At 39.4% G+C, this 17,731-nt stretch overlaps 1 protein-coding gene across 1 annotated transcript in view; it reads right to left on the reverse strand.

Annotated features, from left to right (window-relative positions):
- lamc1 (laminin, gamma 1) overlaps nucleotides 1-17,731 on the reverse strand; it is a 76,193-nt gene that overhangs the window by 14,976 nt on the left and 43,486 nt on the right. The window contains exons 3-7 of the mRNA XM_030160694.1: nucleotides 15,240-15,370; nucleotides 5,404-5,570; nucleotides 2,070-2,258; nucleotides 1,224-1,341; nucleotides 45-143 (exon numbers count right to left, since the gene is read on the reverse strand). Of these exons, the coding sequence (XP_030016554.1) occupies nucleotides 45-143; nucleotides 1,224-1,341; nucleotides 2,070-2,258; nucleotides 5,404-5,570; nucleotides 15,240-15,370 (704 nt within the window). The remainder of the gene's footprint in view (nucleotides 1-44; nucleotides 144-1,223; nucleotides 1,342-2,069; nucleotides 2,259-5,403; nucleotides 5,571-15,239; nucleotides 15,371-17,731) is intronic.

A 17,731-nucleotide genomic window follows, 5' to 3' on the forward strand; every position in this document is an offset into this window, starting at 1 on the left:
TAAGTGAAAGCTGTCGACAGCTGGAATGAACGCAGGTGTGTTACCTGTCGCAGCTGAATCCCTCCACATTGTCTTTGCAGCGACACTGTCCGGTGTTGACGTCACACTCCTGAGTACTGCCAGACGGTGAGCACGAACACGGCCTGAGATGACAAACACACACCATTAAGTCCACACACACACACACACACACACACACACACACACACAAACCAAAGGAAGGGGAGCAGTCGCTGCAGTGCCACCATCTGCCACCAGAGGGCAAGCAGCTGCCACAGAACCCGTCCACTAACATGGACTGGCCCTGCAGATGTAGTTCGAACAGAACTCCAGCAGATTCCTCCATTAACGAGTCCAATGACAACTCCATATTGAACTGACCCCCTTTACACTGATCCTCTGATCAATATCTGACTATTATTGATCATGTAAACAGTCTAATCTGATCTGTTTGATCCGATAACAGCAGTAATTGGATTAGATTCAGATGAACACACCTGGATCTGTCCCAGTCCTCCCGTGTCTTCATGCATGTAAACTAGGGGATTAATCCATTAATCATTAGTTGGTTGACCGTATCGATCCATTAATGATTCATTGATAAGCAGCGTTTTTCCTGAGAACCTGAATTTCTTTCAATAGTTCATAAGAATAAAAGCTCAATATTGTTTCTACACTTCACGAAAAAAAGTATGTCATATTCCTAATGATTGATTTATTGAACCATTGGATACAGAACAGACATTGACATTTATGAAGTAGAACTAAAGAAATTCAACAGAGAAATGAAAGAAAATAAATGGATCTGAAGAGGGGCAGTTTAGAACAAATGGACATTTCTGACTGAATCACTGACATGATGGATTTATGGATTATTCTATTTCTGAAGGGACAGTAAATGCATCCCATCTGATTATTAAAATCTGATTAATGACAGCTATTGGGTTTCTATGGAAACAGGGTCAGTGTTTGGGGAACATAAGGATGATTTAAAGGGAAAATGTAAAAATGTCAAAACAGGAAAAATTGCAATAAAACAAACTCTTGAAGACGTAACACGAACAAAACTAAGTCAAATACAGTTTACAACGATCTGATTATGACAGTTACTGGATAGCTATCGTCATGGAAATGGCCTATCAGTGGTTCTGTCTGCTTTGGAATATTTGGTGCATCAAGCATAGCGGCAGCTGAGGGTGCCGTTGAGCTGTTGTCATGGTTACCTGCATCCGGCCTCCGTCAGGCTGTGGTATCCCGGCTGACAGCGGTCGCATTTCTCTCCGGTCACTCCAGGTTTACAGGCGCAGACCCCTCTGTCATCGCACTGAGGAGACTCCGACCCTGAAACGCAACAGGACGAGCCGTTAACGGACCAGCGACGAATCGGCCAACGGATCGGTTAATGGACTGGCCAATGGACCTGCTAATGGACTGGCTATCAGACCGGCAACAAACCAGCTAACGGACCGGCTATCGGACCGCCAACAAACCGGCTAACGTACCGGCCAACGGACCGGCTATCGGACCACTAACAAACCACCAAAGGACTGTTAACAGACCACCAAAGAACGAATAAGTAGGGCTGTGTATCAGCAAGAATCTGGTGATACGATACAAATCACAATACTAGGATCAGGATACGATATATCACGATACATCATGATACTGTTAAAAAGGCAATATTTTGTTTCCTTCTATTTTTTAAATGATTATTTCCTGGAAGAACTGAATTACACCAGAAATACGCATAAATACTAAACACATTTTTATTTGATCCCAACAGGATCTAATACTATATCACAAAATGTTCCTGTGTTCAAACTGAAATTCTATTTTACAGACATTACAGTTTCAGATCCTGTTCAAATGTTCAGATTCTATTAGTTCAGAACTAACATCAGAACAGTATTTTAGTTCAATCCCAACAAAGGAACTCTTGGTGGTTTTAACCCAGGTACCGGTGGTTTTATCTCAGGTACCAGTGGTTTTAACCTGGGTCTTGGTGGTTTTAACCCCGGTACCGGTGGTTTTAACCCGGGTCTCGGTCCAGTCCTGGTTTTTCCACTCACCCACTGAGTTGCATCCACAGGGCAGGCAGCGGTCGCCGCTGCGGTCTCGGTGGTAGTTGTCGAGGCAGCGTTCGCAGTTGGGTCCGTCGGTGTTGTCGTTGCAGTTCCGGCAGTGACCTCCATGACCCGTGGCCCGGTACAACTCAGAGTCAAAGTAACACTCGGAGCTTTTCCCATTACAGTCGCAGGCTGGGACACAGAACACACACTTCAGTCCACATGTGTTTAAGTTTTCAGATTCAGTCAGTCAGTGACGTCTGTTTTAACCCTCTGGTGTCCAGGGGAGCATGTTAGACATACTTTACACTTCATGTTATTAAAGGTCAGATTACCCCCCCCACCCCAGAAGGGGAGGCAAGGGCTGTTGTTTTTGGCTCAGTTTGTTTGTTTGTTTACACTTTAGCAGTAAAACTATTGGTTGAATTCAACCTAATTGGGTTTATAGATTACCAGTGACCCAGAATAGATGTGATTACATTTTGGCAAAAGTAGGTCAAAGTTCAAATTTTTTATGAATTTTTAAAAAATCTTCCCATTTACTTACAATAGGCAAAATACTTGTGAGGGGCGGGATTTGTTGTGTGAGGGGAGGGGTTTGTTGTGCCTGGAACCACTTGTTTTTCACAATTTGTTTCAGGTCAGAATTCAAAAGTGGCTCATTTTTGTATGATTTATTAAAATTCTGACCCATCCACTAAAATCCTCCCATTTGATCGAACACAAAAAATAACAAGTGGTTCCAGGCACAACAAGCCCCGCCCCTTGCATGTATTGTAGCTTATTTTGGATCCAGCTGATGTCATCGTGTCTATGCGTGTGCTGATGTCACAACAATCACCTCTATATATGTGGCATGTTTGAAGGAAATTGAAACAAAACTGATGTTTTTGTAGACATTTGAAATGTCGTCCATTATAAGTAAATGGGGAGAAAAAAAAATATTTTAAAAATTCATACAATTTTTTTTACTTTGACCTACTTTTCCCAAAATGTAATCACATCTATTCTGGGTCACTGGTAATCTACACTGAACAAAAATATAAACGTACCACTTTTGTTTTTGCTCCCATTTTTCATGAGCTGAACTCAAAGATCTAAAACTTTTTCTGTGTACACACAAGGTTTATTTCTCTCAAATATTGTTCACAAATCTGTCTACATTTGTGTTAGTGAACACTTCTTCTTTGCTGAGATAATCCATCCACCTCACAGGTGTGGCATATCAAGATGCTGATTAGACAGCAGGATTTTTGCACAGATGTGCCTTAGGCTGGCCACAATAAAAGGCCACTCTAAAATGTGCAGTTTTATCACACAGCACAATACCACAGATGTCACAAGTTTTGAGGGAATATGCAGTAGTCATGCTGACTTCAGGAATCTCCACCAGAGCTTTTGCCTGTGAATTGAATGTTCATTTCTCTACCATCAGCCATCTCCAAAGCTGTTTCAGAGAATTCATGAAGAAGACTGTGCGAGGAAAATGGTGGTCACACCAAATACTGACTGGTTTTCTGACCCCCCTGGACCACCCAATACAGTAAAAGTGCACATTTTAGAGTGGCCTTTTATTGTGGCCAGCCTAAGTCACACCTGTGCAATAATCCTGCTGTCTAATCAGCATCTGGATCTGCCACACCTGTGAGGTGGATGGATTATCTCAGCAAAGGACAAAGGAGAAGTGCTCACTAACACAGATTTAGACAAATTTATGAACAATATTTGAGAGAAATAGGCCTTTTGTGTACATAGAAAAAGTTTTAGATCTTTGAGTTCAGCTCATGAAAAATGGGAGCAAAAACAAAAGTGGTGCGTTTATATTTTGTTCAGTGTATAAACCCAATTAGGTCTGAATTCAACCAATAGTTTTACTGCAAAAGTGTAAACAAACAAACAAACAAACCAAACCAAAAATACCCCCCCCCCCCCCCCCCCCCATTATTTTTTTTTCTTTTTTCTCTACTCTATGTGGGTTTTCAAGGCCAAGAGATGGCCAAACCTCCCTTTTGTAGTGTTAGGGGGACATTTTAAGTTATTTACTTGTTATATGTTTATTTTTCTAAATGTTTTCACTCTAAAAATCTTGGGCATGACAAAAAAAAATATGTAACAGAGAATGAGTACAGTGCATCAGATGTAGCACCAAATGCTGTTCTACTGAAGAGGGCTAAAATGTCTTTTCTTTTTTTTTTCTATCCATGGTAATGGCTAGAAATTATGTTAGAATTATTAGTTGGAATATAAAAGGTTGTAGAAGTCCTGCAAAAAGAGGGAAAGTAATGACTTATCTCAAATATAATAAGGCTGATATTGTATTTATCCAAGAGTCCCATTGTAAGTCTGAGGAGGCTATGAAACTAAAATTTGGATGGGTAGGACATGTTTTTCATAGTTAATTTTCCAGTAAATGCAATGGGGTGGTCATACTTATACATTAAAGTATGGCTTTTAATTTGGTCAAACAGATAAAGGATAAGTAGGGCAGAATGATCTGTTTACAGCCCAATATAAATGGCAAAAATATTACCTTATGCAATATTTACGCACCAACAAAAATAATACCCTTTGCCTCCCCTTTTTTGGAGGGGGGGGGGGGGGGATAATGCATATTAACCAATGTCAGTGTTAGTCACTGACATATGACAGGATGAAAAAATAAATACAAATTTTATGTAGAATATTTTTAAAAAAGTTTGTGTTTTTTGCATCAAAAATATGGTTTGCTTCCGTCACAAACATGTCATTAAAAGAGTTAAATATGACACATATTGAGTATTTGGTATTTTTGTTTATGGCTCAGGTTGATGAAATACAAAACGTGTAAAAAAAAAAAAAAAAAAAAAAAAAAAAGTTAAAAACAAACTGTCTAAAGCCATGTTGCCATGTTACCCCTCTGTGCATATTATGGGCTGTAGGTGGTTAACGGACCTGTATGGGCGGGATAACAGAGGGTTAATGTCAGATTAAATGTTCTTCTTCATCATAAAACAGCTCCTCTGGTTCAGTTTCCTGAGCTGAAGTGAGTGTAGGAGGAGAATGCATCTGTCCTGTGAATGGAACTACAGCTCCCACAATCCCCCAGGGACGCCCACGCTGGTTTCCCCCTGTCATGAATGGAACTACAGCTCCCACAATCCCCCAGGGACGCCCACGCTGGTTTCCCCCTGTCATGAATGGAACTACAGCTCCCACAATCCCCCAGGGACGCCCACGCTGGTTTCCCCCTGTCATGAATGGAACTACAGCTCCCACAATCCCCCAGGGACGCCCACGCTGGTTTCCCCCTGTCTTTGAGTGCGTTGGCAGTGAGGCTGACACAGAGGCTCGGACTCACGCAGACACTCGTTGGCGTTGTCGGCGGTGGCTCTCCTCCAGGGCCGGTCATTGTAGAAGGGTCGACACACCTGGCAGTCGTCGCCCTCCGTGTTGTGTTTGCAGTTACACACCAGACGCCCCCCGCCGTTCTTCACACACTCGCTGGCGTGGCCGTTACACTTACACCTGCGGACAGAGGGACATGCCCATTACACCTGGACCACCGTCATCTGACATCAAGTCTCATTCTCAACCTACGATGAAGTTTAATTATTTGTAAAAGTTGAAGGTTCAGTAGCATAAGATAGTTTTGGCTATGCTAGTCTGAGTTGGTCAAATAGAGCAGAGGTTAAAATAAGTCTGATCGTTAACAAACAGCTGAAAAAAAGAGCAGTTAGGACAGACTACATGTCCCAGAGGCCTTTGCACCAAGGACCATCCAATCAGAGAGCTCCACATTCTGTTCCCATGTGCTTAAGGACAAAGTTAGACTACGACCTATTTATTTGTATTTACTTGTATTTATTTGTATTAGAGATGTAAACAATTAATCGACTAACGATTAATTGTCGATAAGAATTTGCTCGATTTAAATTGTTAATTGTCGGTTAATTGCCCTTGTCCACCTGCCCACACCTGTCTGAAGGCTGCAGGTTTGTCCGCACTGCGACGATGCGGCTGGGATAGGCGATCACTGAACCGGATCATAGCGTTGATGAGTTAGAATGTCTTTATGGACATGGTGGAGCCAAACACAGACCGGCCTGTCTGTTTGTGGGAGTGGTGCACCTGCGACTGAGGTAGGGAATAGATAAATGAGCGAAAGGTTTCACTTTCACTTCTGCGGGGGCACGGACTGCACCGCCCCCCATAGTATTAGAAGTAGGACGGAAAGTGACGCACGCACGCGCATGGCTACCAACCAACATGCACACATCCCCTGCGTGCGGCCGAGTAGCCCCCCCCACTGACAAAACGCACGCACGTGCACCCCCCCGCCCGCCAACGAAACACGCGCGTGCGCAACCCCACCCACCAACGAAACGCATGCGCGTGCACCATCCTATTACACACTGCCACACCAACAGATATATTCCACAGGAAACACTGACTGTATCCAGTGGTTCAATAAATCAACCATTAAGGAATATGACATGCTTTTATCATGAAGTATAGAAACAGTATTAATCTTTTATTCTTATGAACCATTTTGAAAGAGAAATTATTCAGGTTCTCAGGAAAATCGCCGCTTATCCATTAATCGTTAATCGATCGATAAGGTCAACCAACTAATGATTAATGGATTAATAAATAATTTGCATCCCTAATTTGTATTTACTTGTATTTATTTGTATTTACTTGTATTTATTTGTATTTCTTTGAATTTACTTGTATTTATTTGAATTTACTTGTATTTATTTGTATTTACTTGTATTTATTTGTATTTACTTGTATTTATTTGTATTTCTTTGAATTTATTTGCATTTACTTGTATTTACTTGTATTATTTGTATTTATTTGTATTTACTTGTATTTATTTGTATTTACTTGTATTATTTGTATTTACTTGTGTTTATTTGTATTTAATTGTATTTATTTGTATTTACTTGTATTTATTTGTATCTACTTGTATTATTTGCATTTATTTGTATTACTTGTATTTATTTCTATTTAATTGTATTTATTTGTATTTACTTTTATGTATTTGTATGTATTTGTATTTAATTGTATTTATTTGTACTCATTTCTACGTTTGGAGTATACATTAATTCAGAATGTGATCTCTGAGGTTTATGGGTACTGTAGTTTTATGCTTTTAGCTGCATTCACACTAACATTCATAGAAATATAAATTGGGAGAAGGATTTTGCTAATGTGGTTCAGTTAGCAAGTTGAAGCTAACAGGCTAATTTTGTCTTGTAAAACCAAAGATTACAAACATATCTAGGTGCCAAAAGGCCAGTGGATAGAATGAATTTGCTGTCGATTTCAGGACTTCAGGTTCAGTAAAGGCAAAGGAGTGTTGTTGCTAACATTTTTAGCTATCTTAAGTCAAAGCTAAAAGTTGATGTAAATTAGTTGCTAACTTATGCGAGTGTCTAGAGCTAATGCTTTTGCTAATTTAGTTCAGTAGTAGCGCAGTGTTAGATTGAAGCTAATCATTCAGGCATCGATCTAATGTCATCAAAGCTAACAAACAACTAGCCTAACTTTCTTTTAGCTAATTAAACACCAATGTAAGTGAAGAACTTGACTTTGTTCCTTCTATTTTTCTCAGTGGAGTTCGTATTTTAAGATAAAAGTGCTCGTCAGCATAACCAAAGATGACTTTCTGTCGAAGTCTCTGTGAATGCTTTCTGCTTTTGTGGTGATGTTACAACGTTAGAAGTTACAAAAACATTGAGTCTAGTTTTGATGAAGACGAAGCTACAAGACTAATTATAAAAAAAAATAATAATAAAAATTAAAAAAAAAGTGAAAGGTTTTGTAGTTTAAAACAGTGATGGTTTTATCATGTCCTGACACTTCTGTCTGGGTTTTTTTTTTTTTGCTGAATGTGCTGTTTTCAGATGAAGAGTGGGTGGAAATGAACGAATGAAGAAAAACCCTTCAGCATCAATCTGTAATGTTTGGAAAAAGCCTTAAATGGGAAAGACAGAAGAAACCACAGAACACGAAATACTCATCAAACACTGAAACACTGGCAGGACTGACAAACTCCTACTCTTACACCGTTAGCATCAACATCAGCTAAAAAACAAAAACAGCTGACATGACTTTAATGTAGTGATAAAACCTTAATCTGTGCCTTAATGCTTTTACTTTAACAATTCACCTTTAAGTAGCTTAGGCTTTTTTCCTTGTGGTACTGCTAGCTGTAGTAAGCTAGTTAGAGAAGTGTTAGCAGGTTAGCTTTAAGATACTACTTTAAGCCCTGCACAGTAAGACATCATTTATCAAGTAGCATTTTAGCGTTTACTTGTGTTAGCAACTGTACATTAATTTTTTTTACTAGCTTAACTAACCTGTTAGCTTCTGAAGTTAAAGATAAGACTTATTTCAACCTCTCTGCTCTACATCACCAACTTAGACTAGCATAGCAAAAAATTTCTTTGGCTACAGAACCTTCAACTTTTTTTAAAATAATTAGCCTGTAATCTTCATCATAAGTTGAGAATGAGACTTATCGTTTTGCTAACATTAACCCAATATTGCAATAACCTTAAAAGTAGTTGACTATTGTACAATAGAATCTAAGTTACAGCTACACATTTACCATTAAAATAAGGAAAAAGCTTAGTTTTAAACAAATAAATCCTGTTAGCATTAACATAATTTAGCTGTCGTTGCTTTTTTTCACCCACTTATATTTCTATGAATGTTTGCATTAATGTAGCTGAAGTATAAAACTACTCGATGCTTTTATTTTAACGGTTCATATTTTAGCAGCTTGGTTTTTTTTTTTTTTTTTTTGCTGATAGCTGTAGTAAGCTAGTTAGAGGAGTGGTAGCAGGTTAGCTTTAATGTACTACTTTAAGCCCATAATTTAGCTGTTGTTGCATTTTTTTAATGTTTCCATGAATGTTAGTGTTAACATAGCTAAAGGTATAAAACTACTCGATGCTTTAATTTTAACAGTTCACCTTTCAGCAGCTTGCTTTTTTGCTGCTAGTTGTAGTAAGCTAGTTAGAAGAGTATTAGCTGGTTAGCTCTGACTTAGATTAGCAAGTAGACTTTATTTTCTAATGTGTTTTGCTACTAAATGCCATCCGTTTTTACAATAATTAGCCTGTTTGCTTCATCTTAAATTAAGAAGTTCAGTCCAAAGTCTGGACAAAAACCTGTGTTTCATGTGCAAAAACAGACTGACAAATGCTGTTCATGATACATTTCTCTCATTGTTTTCATCTTCTGGGGAAAAAACCAAGTGAGTAACATCAGCAGTGACGGCTTTGAAGCTAATTACAGAGACGTGGCAGAAATAAACCCACAACTGCCAGAACAGATGAAACCTATTCAGCACGAGACAGAAGAATGTCAGAACTTTTAATTAAAAGGTGAATTATGTTCGCACACAGATCGACTGATAGCATAAGCTTTAATTACGTCTTCATTTATTTAATCCATGTTTATTTAGTCCAAACTTCATCTTTGATGTTTTTACTCTTTACACAGAGTACATGTGCATTTTTAAGTCCTGTTTATGCCGTTGTTGGTATTTAAAGCATAAATAAATGTAGATGGTGACACTTTTTTGGGTAATTTCCCGTATTGGGACATTTTGAACAAAGAACAATGAGACGACTGTTTAAAGCGTGTTTTCTCCAGCAAACGTACGTTTCACTGATAGAAAAGCTTTCAGAGTCTTTCCCAGTGAGCGGGCGAAGACAGTCGTGGAGCAGTGTTTATTGTTTTTGGTTGTGATGAGGTTTTTCCGCTTGACGGCTCTGAGGAGGGTTTTGTGGAGGACGCCGGGGGGGAGAGCCCCCCAGGACAGGACGGGACACGCTCGGCAGCCGCCTCGGCTCATTGTCTCAGGTGTTTGTTGGCAGAACGCTGTGGAAAAACTGACAGAGGCAAGGACAACGGCACATCGGATGTGTAGAAACGACAAAAACCTTCTGCACAGAACGTCTAGAAGGCCGTTAGTCCAGACTCAGGTGTGAATGTCTGGAAACTGTGTCCATATTTTACACTCCGACACGTCTGTTTGAACCAAGGTTACAATAGTTTTGGATTTTTCATTATAGTTTAGTTTTATTTAGTTTTGACGTTTTATTTCTCTAATTCAGTTCGTTTTAATTAGTTTTTAGAGCAGGTTTGCTAGTTTTTATTAGTTTTTGTTTTTTCTAAATGCTTAGTTTTAGTTTAGTTTTAGTATTAATTTTAGTTTTGTCGTATCTTTTTTCTTCTTCTTCGTCATATTCAAATAAATCCCAGACAGGACTCTACAGCTGCTTTCTCCCAACTTTAGTCTCCATGTTTCCAGGTAGAGTGGGGACCAGAAGACGACTGGAAACCACAAGTGAACACAAGTGTCTGAATGTTAAATATCATACGGTACCAGCAACTAAAACTGCTCGAGCAAAATAAATTAAAAATAAATCGATTTCATATCAATCCGACATTGACAAAAGATGAAAACGAAGAGAATTTTATCCATAATTTTTATTCATTTTATTTAGTTTTGTAAACACACAATACAGTTTCAGTTAGTTATCATTTTTTTTTCTAGTAATTATAGTTTTTATTTATTTCAGTTTCACTGTTTTTACAATTCTAGTTCTCGTCATTTCGTTAGTTTTTGTTAACGGTAATAACCTTGGTTTGAACCGGAATTTATGCACAGAAGTCCAAATGTTCATCAAACACCTTGTGTGGTCTGGACAAACATGCAGGAATTCAGCTGTTGTCGGACTGATGGGTCTACATTTATATTCACTGACATCAAAAACCCCAAAGTACAACGTGTCCTAGAGGAAAACTCACATACAAACGCTATCATTTGACAAAACAGCAAGCGCAAAAGCAGAAAGTATTCACAGAGACTTGGACACAAACTCATCTTTGGTTACGCTGCTGAGAACTTTTATCTTAAAATACGAACTCCACCGAGAAAAACAGAATTAACAAAGTCAAGTTCTTCTCTTACATTGGTGTTTAATAAGCTAAAAGAAAGTTAGGCTCACTGTTTGTTAGCTTTGATGACATTAGATCGATTAGCTTCACTTAACACTGCGCTACTACTGAACTAAATTAGCAAAAGCATTAGCTCTAGACACTCTCATAAGTTAGCAACTAATTTACATCGACTTTTAGCTTTGACTTAAGATAGCTAAAAATGTTAGCAACAACACTCCTTTGCCTTTACTGAACCTGAAGTCCTGAAATCGACAGCAAATTCATTCTATCCACTGGCCTTTTAGCACCTAGATATGTTTGTAACCTTTGGTTTTACAAGACAAAATTAGCCTGTTAGCTTCAACTTGCTAACTGAACCACATTAGCAAAATCCTTCACTTTTTAAGCTCCAAAACCTTTAATTTAGTTATTTTATAATTAGTCTTACAGCTTCATCTTCATCAAAATAGACTCAATGTTTTTACTAACTTCTACCGTTGTTAACTTAACTTAGATGGACAACAGAATCTACAGCTACATGTTTAGCATTGATTTAGTTAGCCATGATGTTAGCTTTAATTGAACTTGGAACTGCAACACTTAATGTTGGCCTTCAGTGTACTACTGTAAGCCTTGTAAAGTAAGAAATCATTTATCAAGTAGGCTGTTCGCGTTTACTTGTGTTAATGATAAGACTTATTTTAACCTCTGCTCTATTTGACCAACTTAGACTAGCACAGCCAAAACTGTCTTATGCTACTGAACCTTCAACTTTTACAAATAATTAGCCTGTCAACTTCATCGTCAGTTGAGAATGAAACAATGTTTTGCTAACATTGACCCACTGCTATAACCTTAATAGTGGTGAACTTTTGTACAGTAGAATCGAAGTTACAGCAACACATTTATCGTTAACATAATTTAGGAAAAAATGAGGAAAGAAAGCTGAGTTTTACATAAAGAAATCCTGTTAGCATTGACATAATTTAGCTGTTGCTGCTTTTTTTTTTTTTTTTTAGCCATTTATATTTCTATGAATGTTAGTGTGCATGCAGCTAAAAGTATAAAACTACAGTACCCATAAACCTCAGAGGTCACATTCAGAATTAATGTGTACTCCAAACGTGAAAATGAGTACAAATAAATACAAGTAAATATAAGTAAATATGTGGTAGTCTAACTTTGTCCTTAATCACATGGTTACAGAATGTGGAGCTCTCTGATTGGATAGTCCTTGGTGCAAAGGCCTCTGGGACATGGAGTCTGTCCTAACTACTCTTTTTTTTTAGACGTTTGTGGTTCTTCCATCTTCTTCCTTCGAGGTCTGACCTAACAGATGTGCCGCTGGTGTTGTGGCGGCTCCAGGTGAAGGCAGTCAGGTAAAGGGGGTGGGGCTTATGGAGGAAAAGGCTCGGTGGGTAAACAGAGCCGTGACAGGTGCGGCGGCTCGGGTCGGTCACGCCGGCCGGTCCGCCCTGTTCTGGTTTCCCTGTAATCCAGCCCTGGCGGTCAGGAATGCCAGGAATGCCGGCTGTGTCATGGAAATGTGCTGCACATTTCAAACAGATTATGGCCGTGGAGGATGTGGACGCGGCGCCGCTTTAACGCGCATGGAAGGCCGGGCCAAAGCGCTTTTCAGAGCGGCAGAAAAAAACAGTTCTTATGTGGATTCCTGTTGGAGACCACACAGTGACACATTAAGACCAGGACCCCCCAGGACCACCTGACCCCCTGGACCCCCTAACCCAGACCACACCAGCCCATTCAGCAGATGCACACACAGATGGTTTATACACGAAGAAAACTGACGGCGTCTGGGGGTTTGATTTTTATTTGCCGTTTTTGCTGATTTTATGTAATAATTCATTTTGTGTTGACTTTAAGGATGTATGCATTTAATTCTATATTTATTCATTCATCCATTTATTTTTTACTTTATTTTTTTTTATTTTTAAATTTGTTATTATTTTTTTATTATTATTATTTCATTTTTAATTTTTTTAAATGTTTTTTTTATTTATTTATTTTATTTATTTTTTATTTATTAGACAAACACAGGGGACATTTGGGGGTACATTGACAACACTAAACCTTGTGACTAACAATTGCTTTCATAGTGTGACACTGAAATGAAAATTGTCCATTTCTTCCATTTATCCTGACTGTTCTTCATCCGTCCTCAGTCTATGGGTCAGAATCTCCATCTGAAATATTCCAATCACAGTTTGTATCCAGTCGTTAGTTGTAGGCAAGGTTCTAATAGTTTTGGATTTGTCATTATAGTTTAGTTTTATTTAGTTTTGACTTTTTTTTCTCTAATTCAGTTAGTTTAAATTCATTTTTAGAGCAGGTTTGCTAGTTTTTAATAGTTTTAGTTTAATTTTAATTTTGTCGTATCTTTTCTCTTCTTCTCCGTCATATTCAAATAAATCCCAGACAGGACTCTGCTGCTTTTTCCAAACTTTAGTCTCCATGTTTCCAGGAAGAGTGGGGACCAGAAGACGACTGGAAACCACAAGTGAACACAAGTGACGGACCGTGAAGTACCGTATGGTGCCACTAGCTAAATTGCAAAATAAATTTATTTCATATCCACCCGACGTTGACAAAGACAAAAACGAAGGGAACTGTATCCATAATTTTTATCTGTTTCAGTTAGTTTTATAAGCACACAATTCACTTTCAGTGAGTTATTGTTTTTTCTTTAAATTATAGTTTTTATTTATTTCAGTTAACGAAAATGTTTTTTCAATTCTAGTTTTCGTCATTTCATTAGTTTTCATTAACGATAATAACCTTGGTTGTAAGTGGTTCTAATCTGCACCATTTTTTGGTAATAGCCTTTTTAACAGGCTGCTAATATATTTTAAACAAATATATATAATTTTTTCTTACATTATTACCAATAATACATCTGAAATACATCATCAAACATGTTTTAGGAATTACATGACCCAATATCTGAACAATTGTTGAATATACTGTACATTATCCCAAATTGATGCAAGTTGAGGACAAAACCAAAAGACATGTGCATGATTTACACTGACATCTGCACATTCTGTCCAAAAAGGCTGAACTCTGGACACATTTAGCTGAAATTTTAGGAGTATTGAAAAATCTAATTATATTTTTCCAGCAACATTCATCCATTTATTTCATGCATCAATACAGGTGATATTACAGGAACAATGTCCCTTTTAAATTATTGATGGTGTTTTATTGAATTCTTATTTATTATTCTATGAACCCCCCCACAGTACTGGACAGTCCAATCCTCCCCCTCCCTCCCTCATCCAACAGCCCCAGCACATGCACCTTCTCCTACCTGTGTTGATCCTAGTGGTTGGACACACCTCTCATCTGTAGTATACAGTTAGCTTCTGTATGTTCTGTCTGGATATTTGGTTCATTTCAGGAGTTCTAACATTCCTTCAGTTGCACATGTGTATTAATATTTTATTCTGAAGCTGTTACACAGTTCACTTTTCTTAGCACTGTGATATTTGTATTCTATTTTATTTTTCTTATTCAGTCCCTTTTGCACTCAGTGTTTGCTGCTAAATTGAACTGAGCTGCTAACCTGATTTACATTGTTCCTGTGACAGTGACAATAAAGATCTATTCTATTATTGTATGTTTTTGGTTTAGTGTTTTATGTCTGCTTTTAGAATAAGGATTTTTATTGTGTTTTTTACGTTTGTTTCTAGTGTGGATGTATGGATGTGGGTTCCATTTTGTGTACATTCTGCTGCTGCCTGGACCACAACATTCTTGAAAAAGAGATTTTTAATCTTAATGAGCTTTTTCCTGGTTAAATAAAAGTAAAATAAAAAGATGGGTAGGTGTGTATGCAATGTCTATGTTGTGAAAATGACAATTGTGGTTAACCATTTACAAATGATCAGAGGGAGTGGGGTTTTCTTCCACTCTTCCTCTGATCTGAAGGTAAATGACAGACTGTTTTGTGGAGACGCAGTGGATTAAATAAGTTTTACTTCCTCCCGCTGCTTTTCCAATAACTGAATGAAGTCATTGTGTTTTGTTTTCAAGTACATGTATAAGTTTTCATGTTTTCTTGAACTCTGTTCCTGTACGGAGTTCAAATAACAATAAAACCGTACTGAAAACACGAGAGGAGAAAAAAAAACAAACGTTTTTTGGTGTTTTTGAAGATCAGATGGATGTGATTTGTCTGTGAAAACAGGAGCAGGTGTTTGGGGGGGTCATTACCTTCCTCCCACGGCGAAGTCGGAGATGGCGTAGTAGTACGACTTCAGGACCTTGGGGTCGTTGAAGACCTCGTCTCCGAACGTGTTGAGTCTGTTCAGGGTCACACGGATGTCGGTTGCCGTCACCCAGTCCTGAAGCAGACACAACAGGAGTGAGTTTAACACATGTGAACTGGTCTGGGTCTTAATGGGGACTGGTCTAGGTCCATGTGAACTGGTCTGGGTCTGACCTGGTCTGGGTCTGGATGGGAACTGGTCTGGGTCTGTATGTGAACTGGTCTGAGTCTGAACTGGTCTGGGTCTGTATGTGAACTGGTCTGAGTCTGTATGTGAACTGGTCCAGGTCTGTATGTGAACTGGTCTGAGTCTGAACTGGTCTGGGTCTGTATGTGAACTGGTCTGAGTCTGTATGTGAACTGGTCCAGGTCTGTATGTGAACTGGTCTGAGTCTGAACTGGTCTGGGTCTGTATGTGAACTGGTCTGAGTCTGAACTGGTCTGGGTCTGTATGTGAACTGGTCTGAGTCTGAACTGGTCTGGGTCTGTATGTGAACTGGTCTGAGTCTGTATGTGAACTGGTCCGGGTCTGTATGTGAACTGGTCTGAGTCTGAACTGGTCCGGGTCTGTATGTGAACTGGTCTGGGTCTGAACTGGCCTGGGTCTGTATGTGAACTGGTCTGAGTCTGAACTGGTCTGGATCTGGATGTGAACTGGTCTGGGTCTGTATGTGAACTGGTCTGAGTCTGAACTGGTCCGGGTCTGTATGTGAACTGGTCCGGGTCTGAACTGGCCTGGGTCTGTATGTGAACTGGTCTGAGTCTGAACTGGTCTGGGTCTGGATGTGAACTGGTCTGGATGTGAACCGGTCTGGGGTTCCTGTGGTTTTTCACAGTAGTATGTTTTCAGGAGCTGGATGGACGCAGTAATGATGACATGATACTGTTAAAACCCTGCAGATGTTGTGTTTAAAGGCTGTGGGAAACTCTGAAACTGTGACGTAACCACAGATGGAATGTCTTTTCTTGGCGTTGCGATAGGAGACACAGATGGACAGAATTACCCAAGGACACCTGTTGGGCTTCGCTCGTATTGTCTCATCACGTACGATAAAGAAAGTTACTCAACGTCCCCTCTGAGCGCAGGGGCTGATGGGAAACGCAGAGCGGAGGTCAGCGATAGCTTTGTTCACTATCAGCAGGAAGCTTATCAGGGTTTGATTGGACACAGCTGTGAAGGCAAAAGCAGCAGTCAAAGCTCCCAGGATGTTTGAACGCCACACGAGTAAATACAGACACAAACACAAACCTAAACTGACCTTCACCACAACGACACCTTAGTCTGGAACCCTTAAAGACCCTTAAAGACCCAAACGTCCACCTTTAACCCTTACAGACCCAAACGTCCACCTTTAACCCTTAAAGACCCAAACGTCCACCTTTAACCCTTAAAGACCCAAACGTCCACCTTTAACCCTTAAGGACCCAAACGTCCACCTTTAACCCTTACAGACCCAAACGTCCACCTTTAACCCTTAAAGACCCAAACGTCCACCTTTAACCCTTAAAGACCCAAACGTCCACCTTTAAACCCTTACAGACCCAAACATCCACCTTTAACCCTTACAGACCCAAACGTCCACCTTTAACCCTTAAGGACCCAAACGTCCACCTGTAACCCTTAAAGACCCAAACGTCCACCTTTAACCCTTACAGACCCAAACGTCCACCTTTAACCCTTAAAGACCCAAACGTCCACCTTTAACCCTTAAAGACCCAAACGTCCACCTTTAACCCTTAAAGACCCAAACGTCCACCTTTAACCCTTAAGGACCCAAACGTCCACCTTTAACCCTTACAGATCCGAACGTCCACCTTTAACCCTTAAAGACCCAAACGTCCACCTTTAACCCTTAAAGACCCAAACGTCCACCTTTAACCCATAAAGATAAATGTCTAGTGGAAGTGAAAACATTTGGAGGTTGTGACAGAAACAGTTAAAGGGTTCAACGACGTCACTGATCATGAACTGATAATCAATATGAATGGATCAATAAACAGTGTTTTTAGATGATCACTATCAATTTACCACCACTACGTATGTACGAACTCTGAAATAATGGTACTCCGAAATCATCGTATTCCAAAATAATGGTACTCTGATTACCACACTTCTTAAGTGTATGTAAATACATTAGATCTGATTATTACAAACATCTGATTACTGCCAGATATGGGACTGTTATGGTCCAGTAAACAAACACACACACAGACACAGACACACACACACAGACAGACACACACACAGACACAGACACACACACACAGACACACACACAGACACAGACACACACACACACACACACTCCTTCCCTTCACACCAGGTCGTCACATGGTTGTCTCTGCCCACTCAGCATGTTCTCACTGTTGTTTATGCACTGATTTATGGCACAAACAAACCCACACCCAAAACCCCGCCCCCACACCACCCCCACCC

Source organism: Sphaeramia orbicularis, chromosome 17, assembly GCF_902148855.1.
Source record: "Sphaeramia orbicularis chromosome 17, fSphaOr1.1, whole genome shotgun sequence".
Classification (NCBI taxonomy): domain Eukaryota; kingdom Metazoa; phylum Chordata; class Actinopteri; order Kurtiformes; family Apogonidae; genus Sphaeramia; species Sphaeramia orbicularis.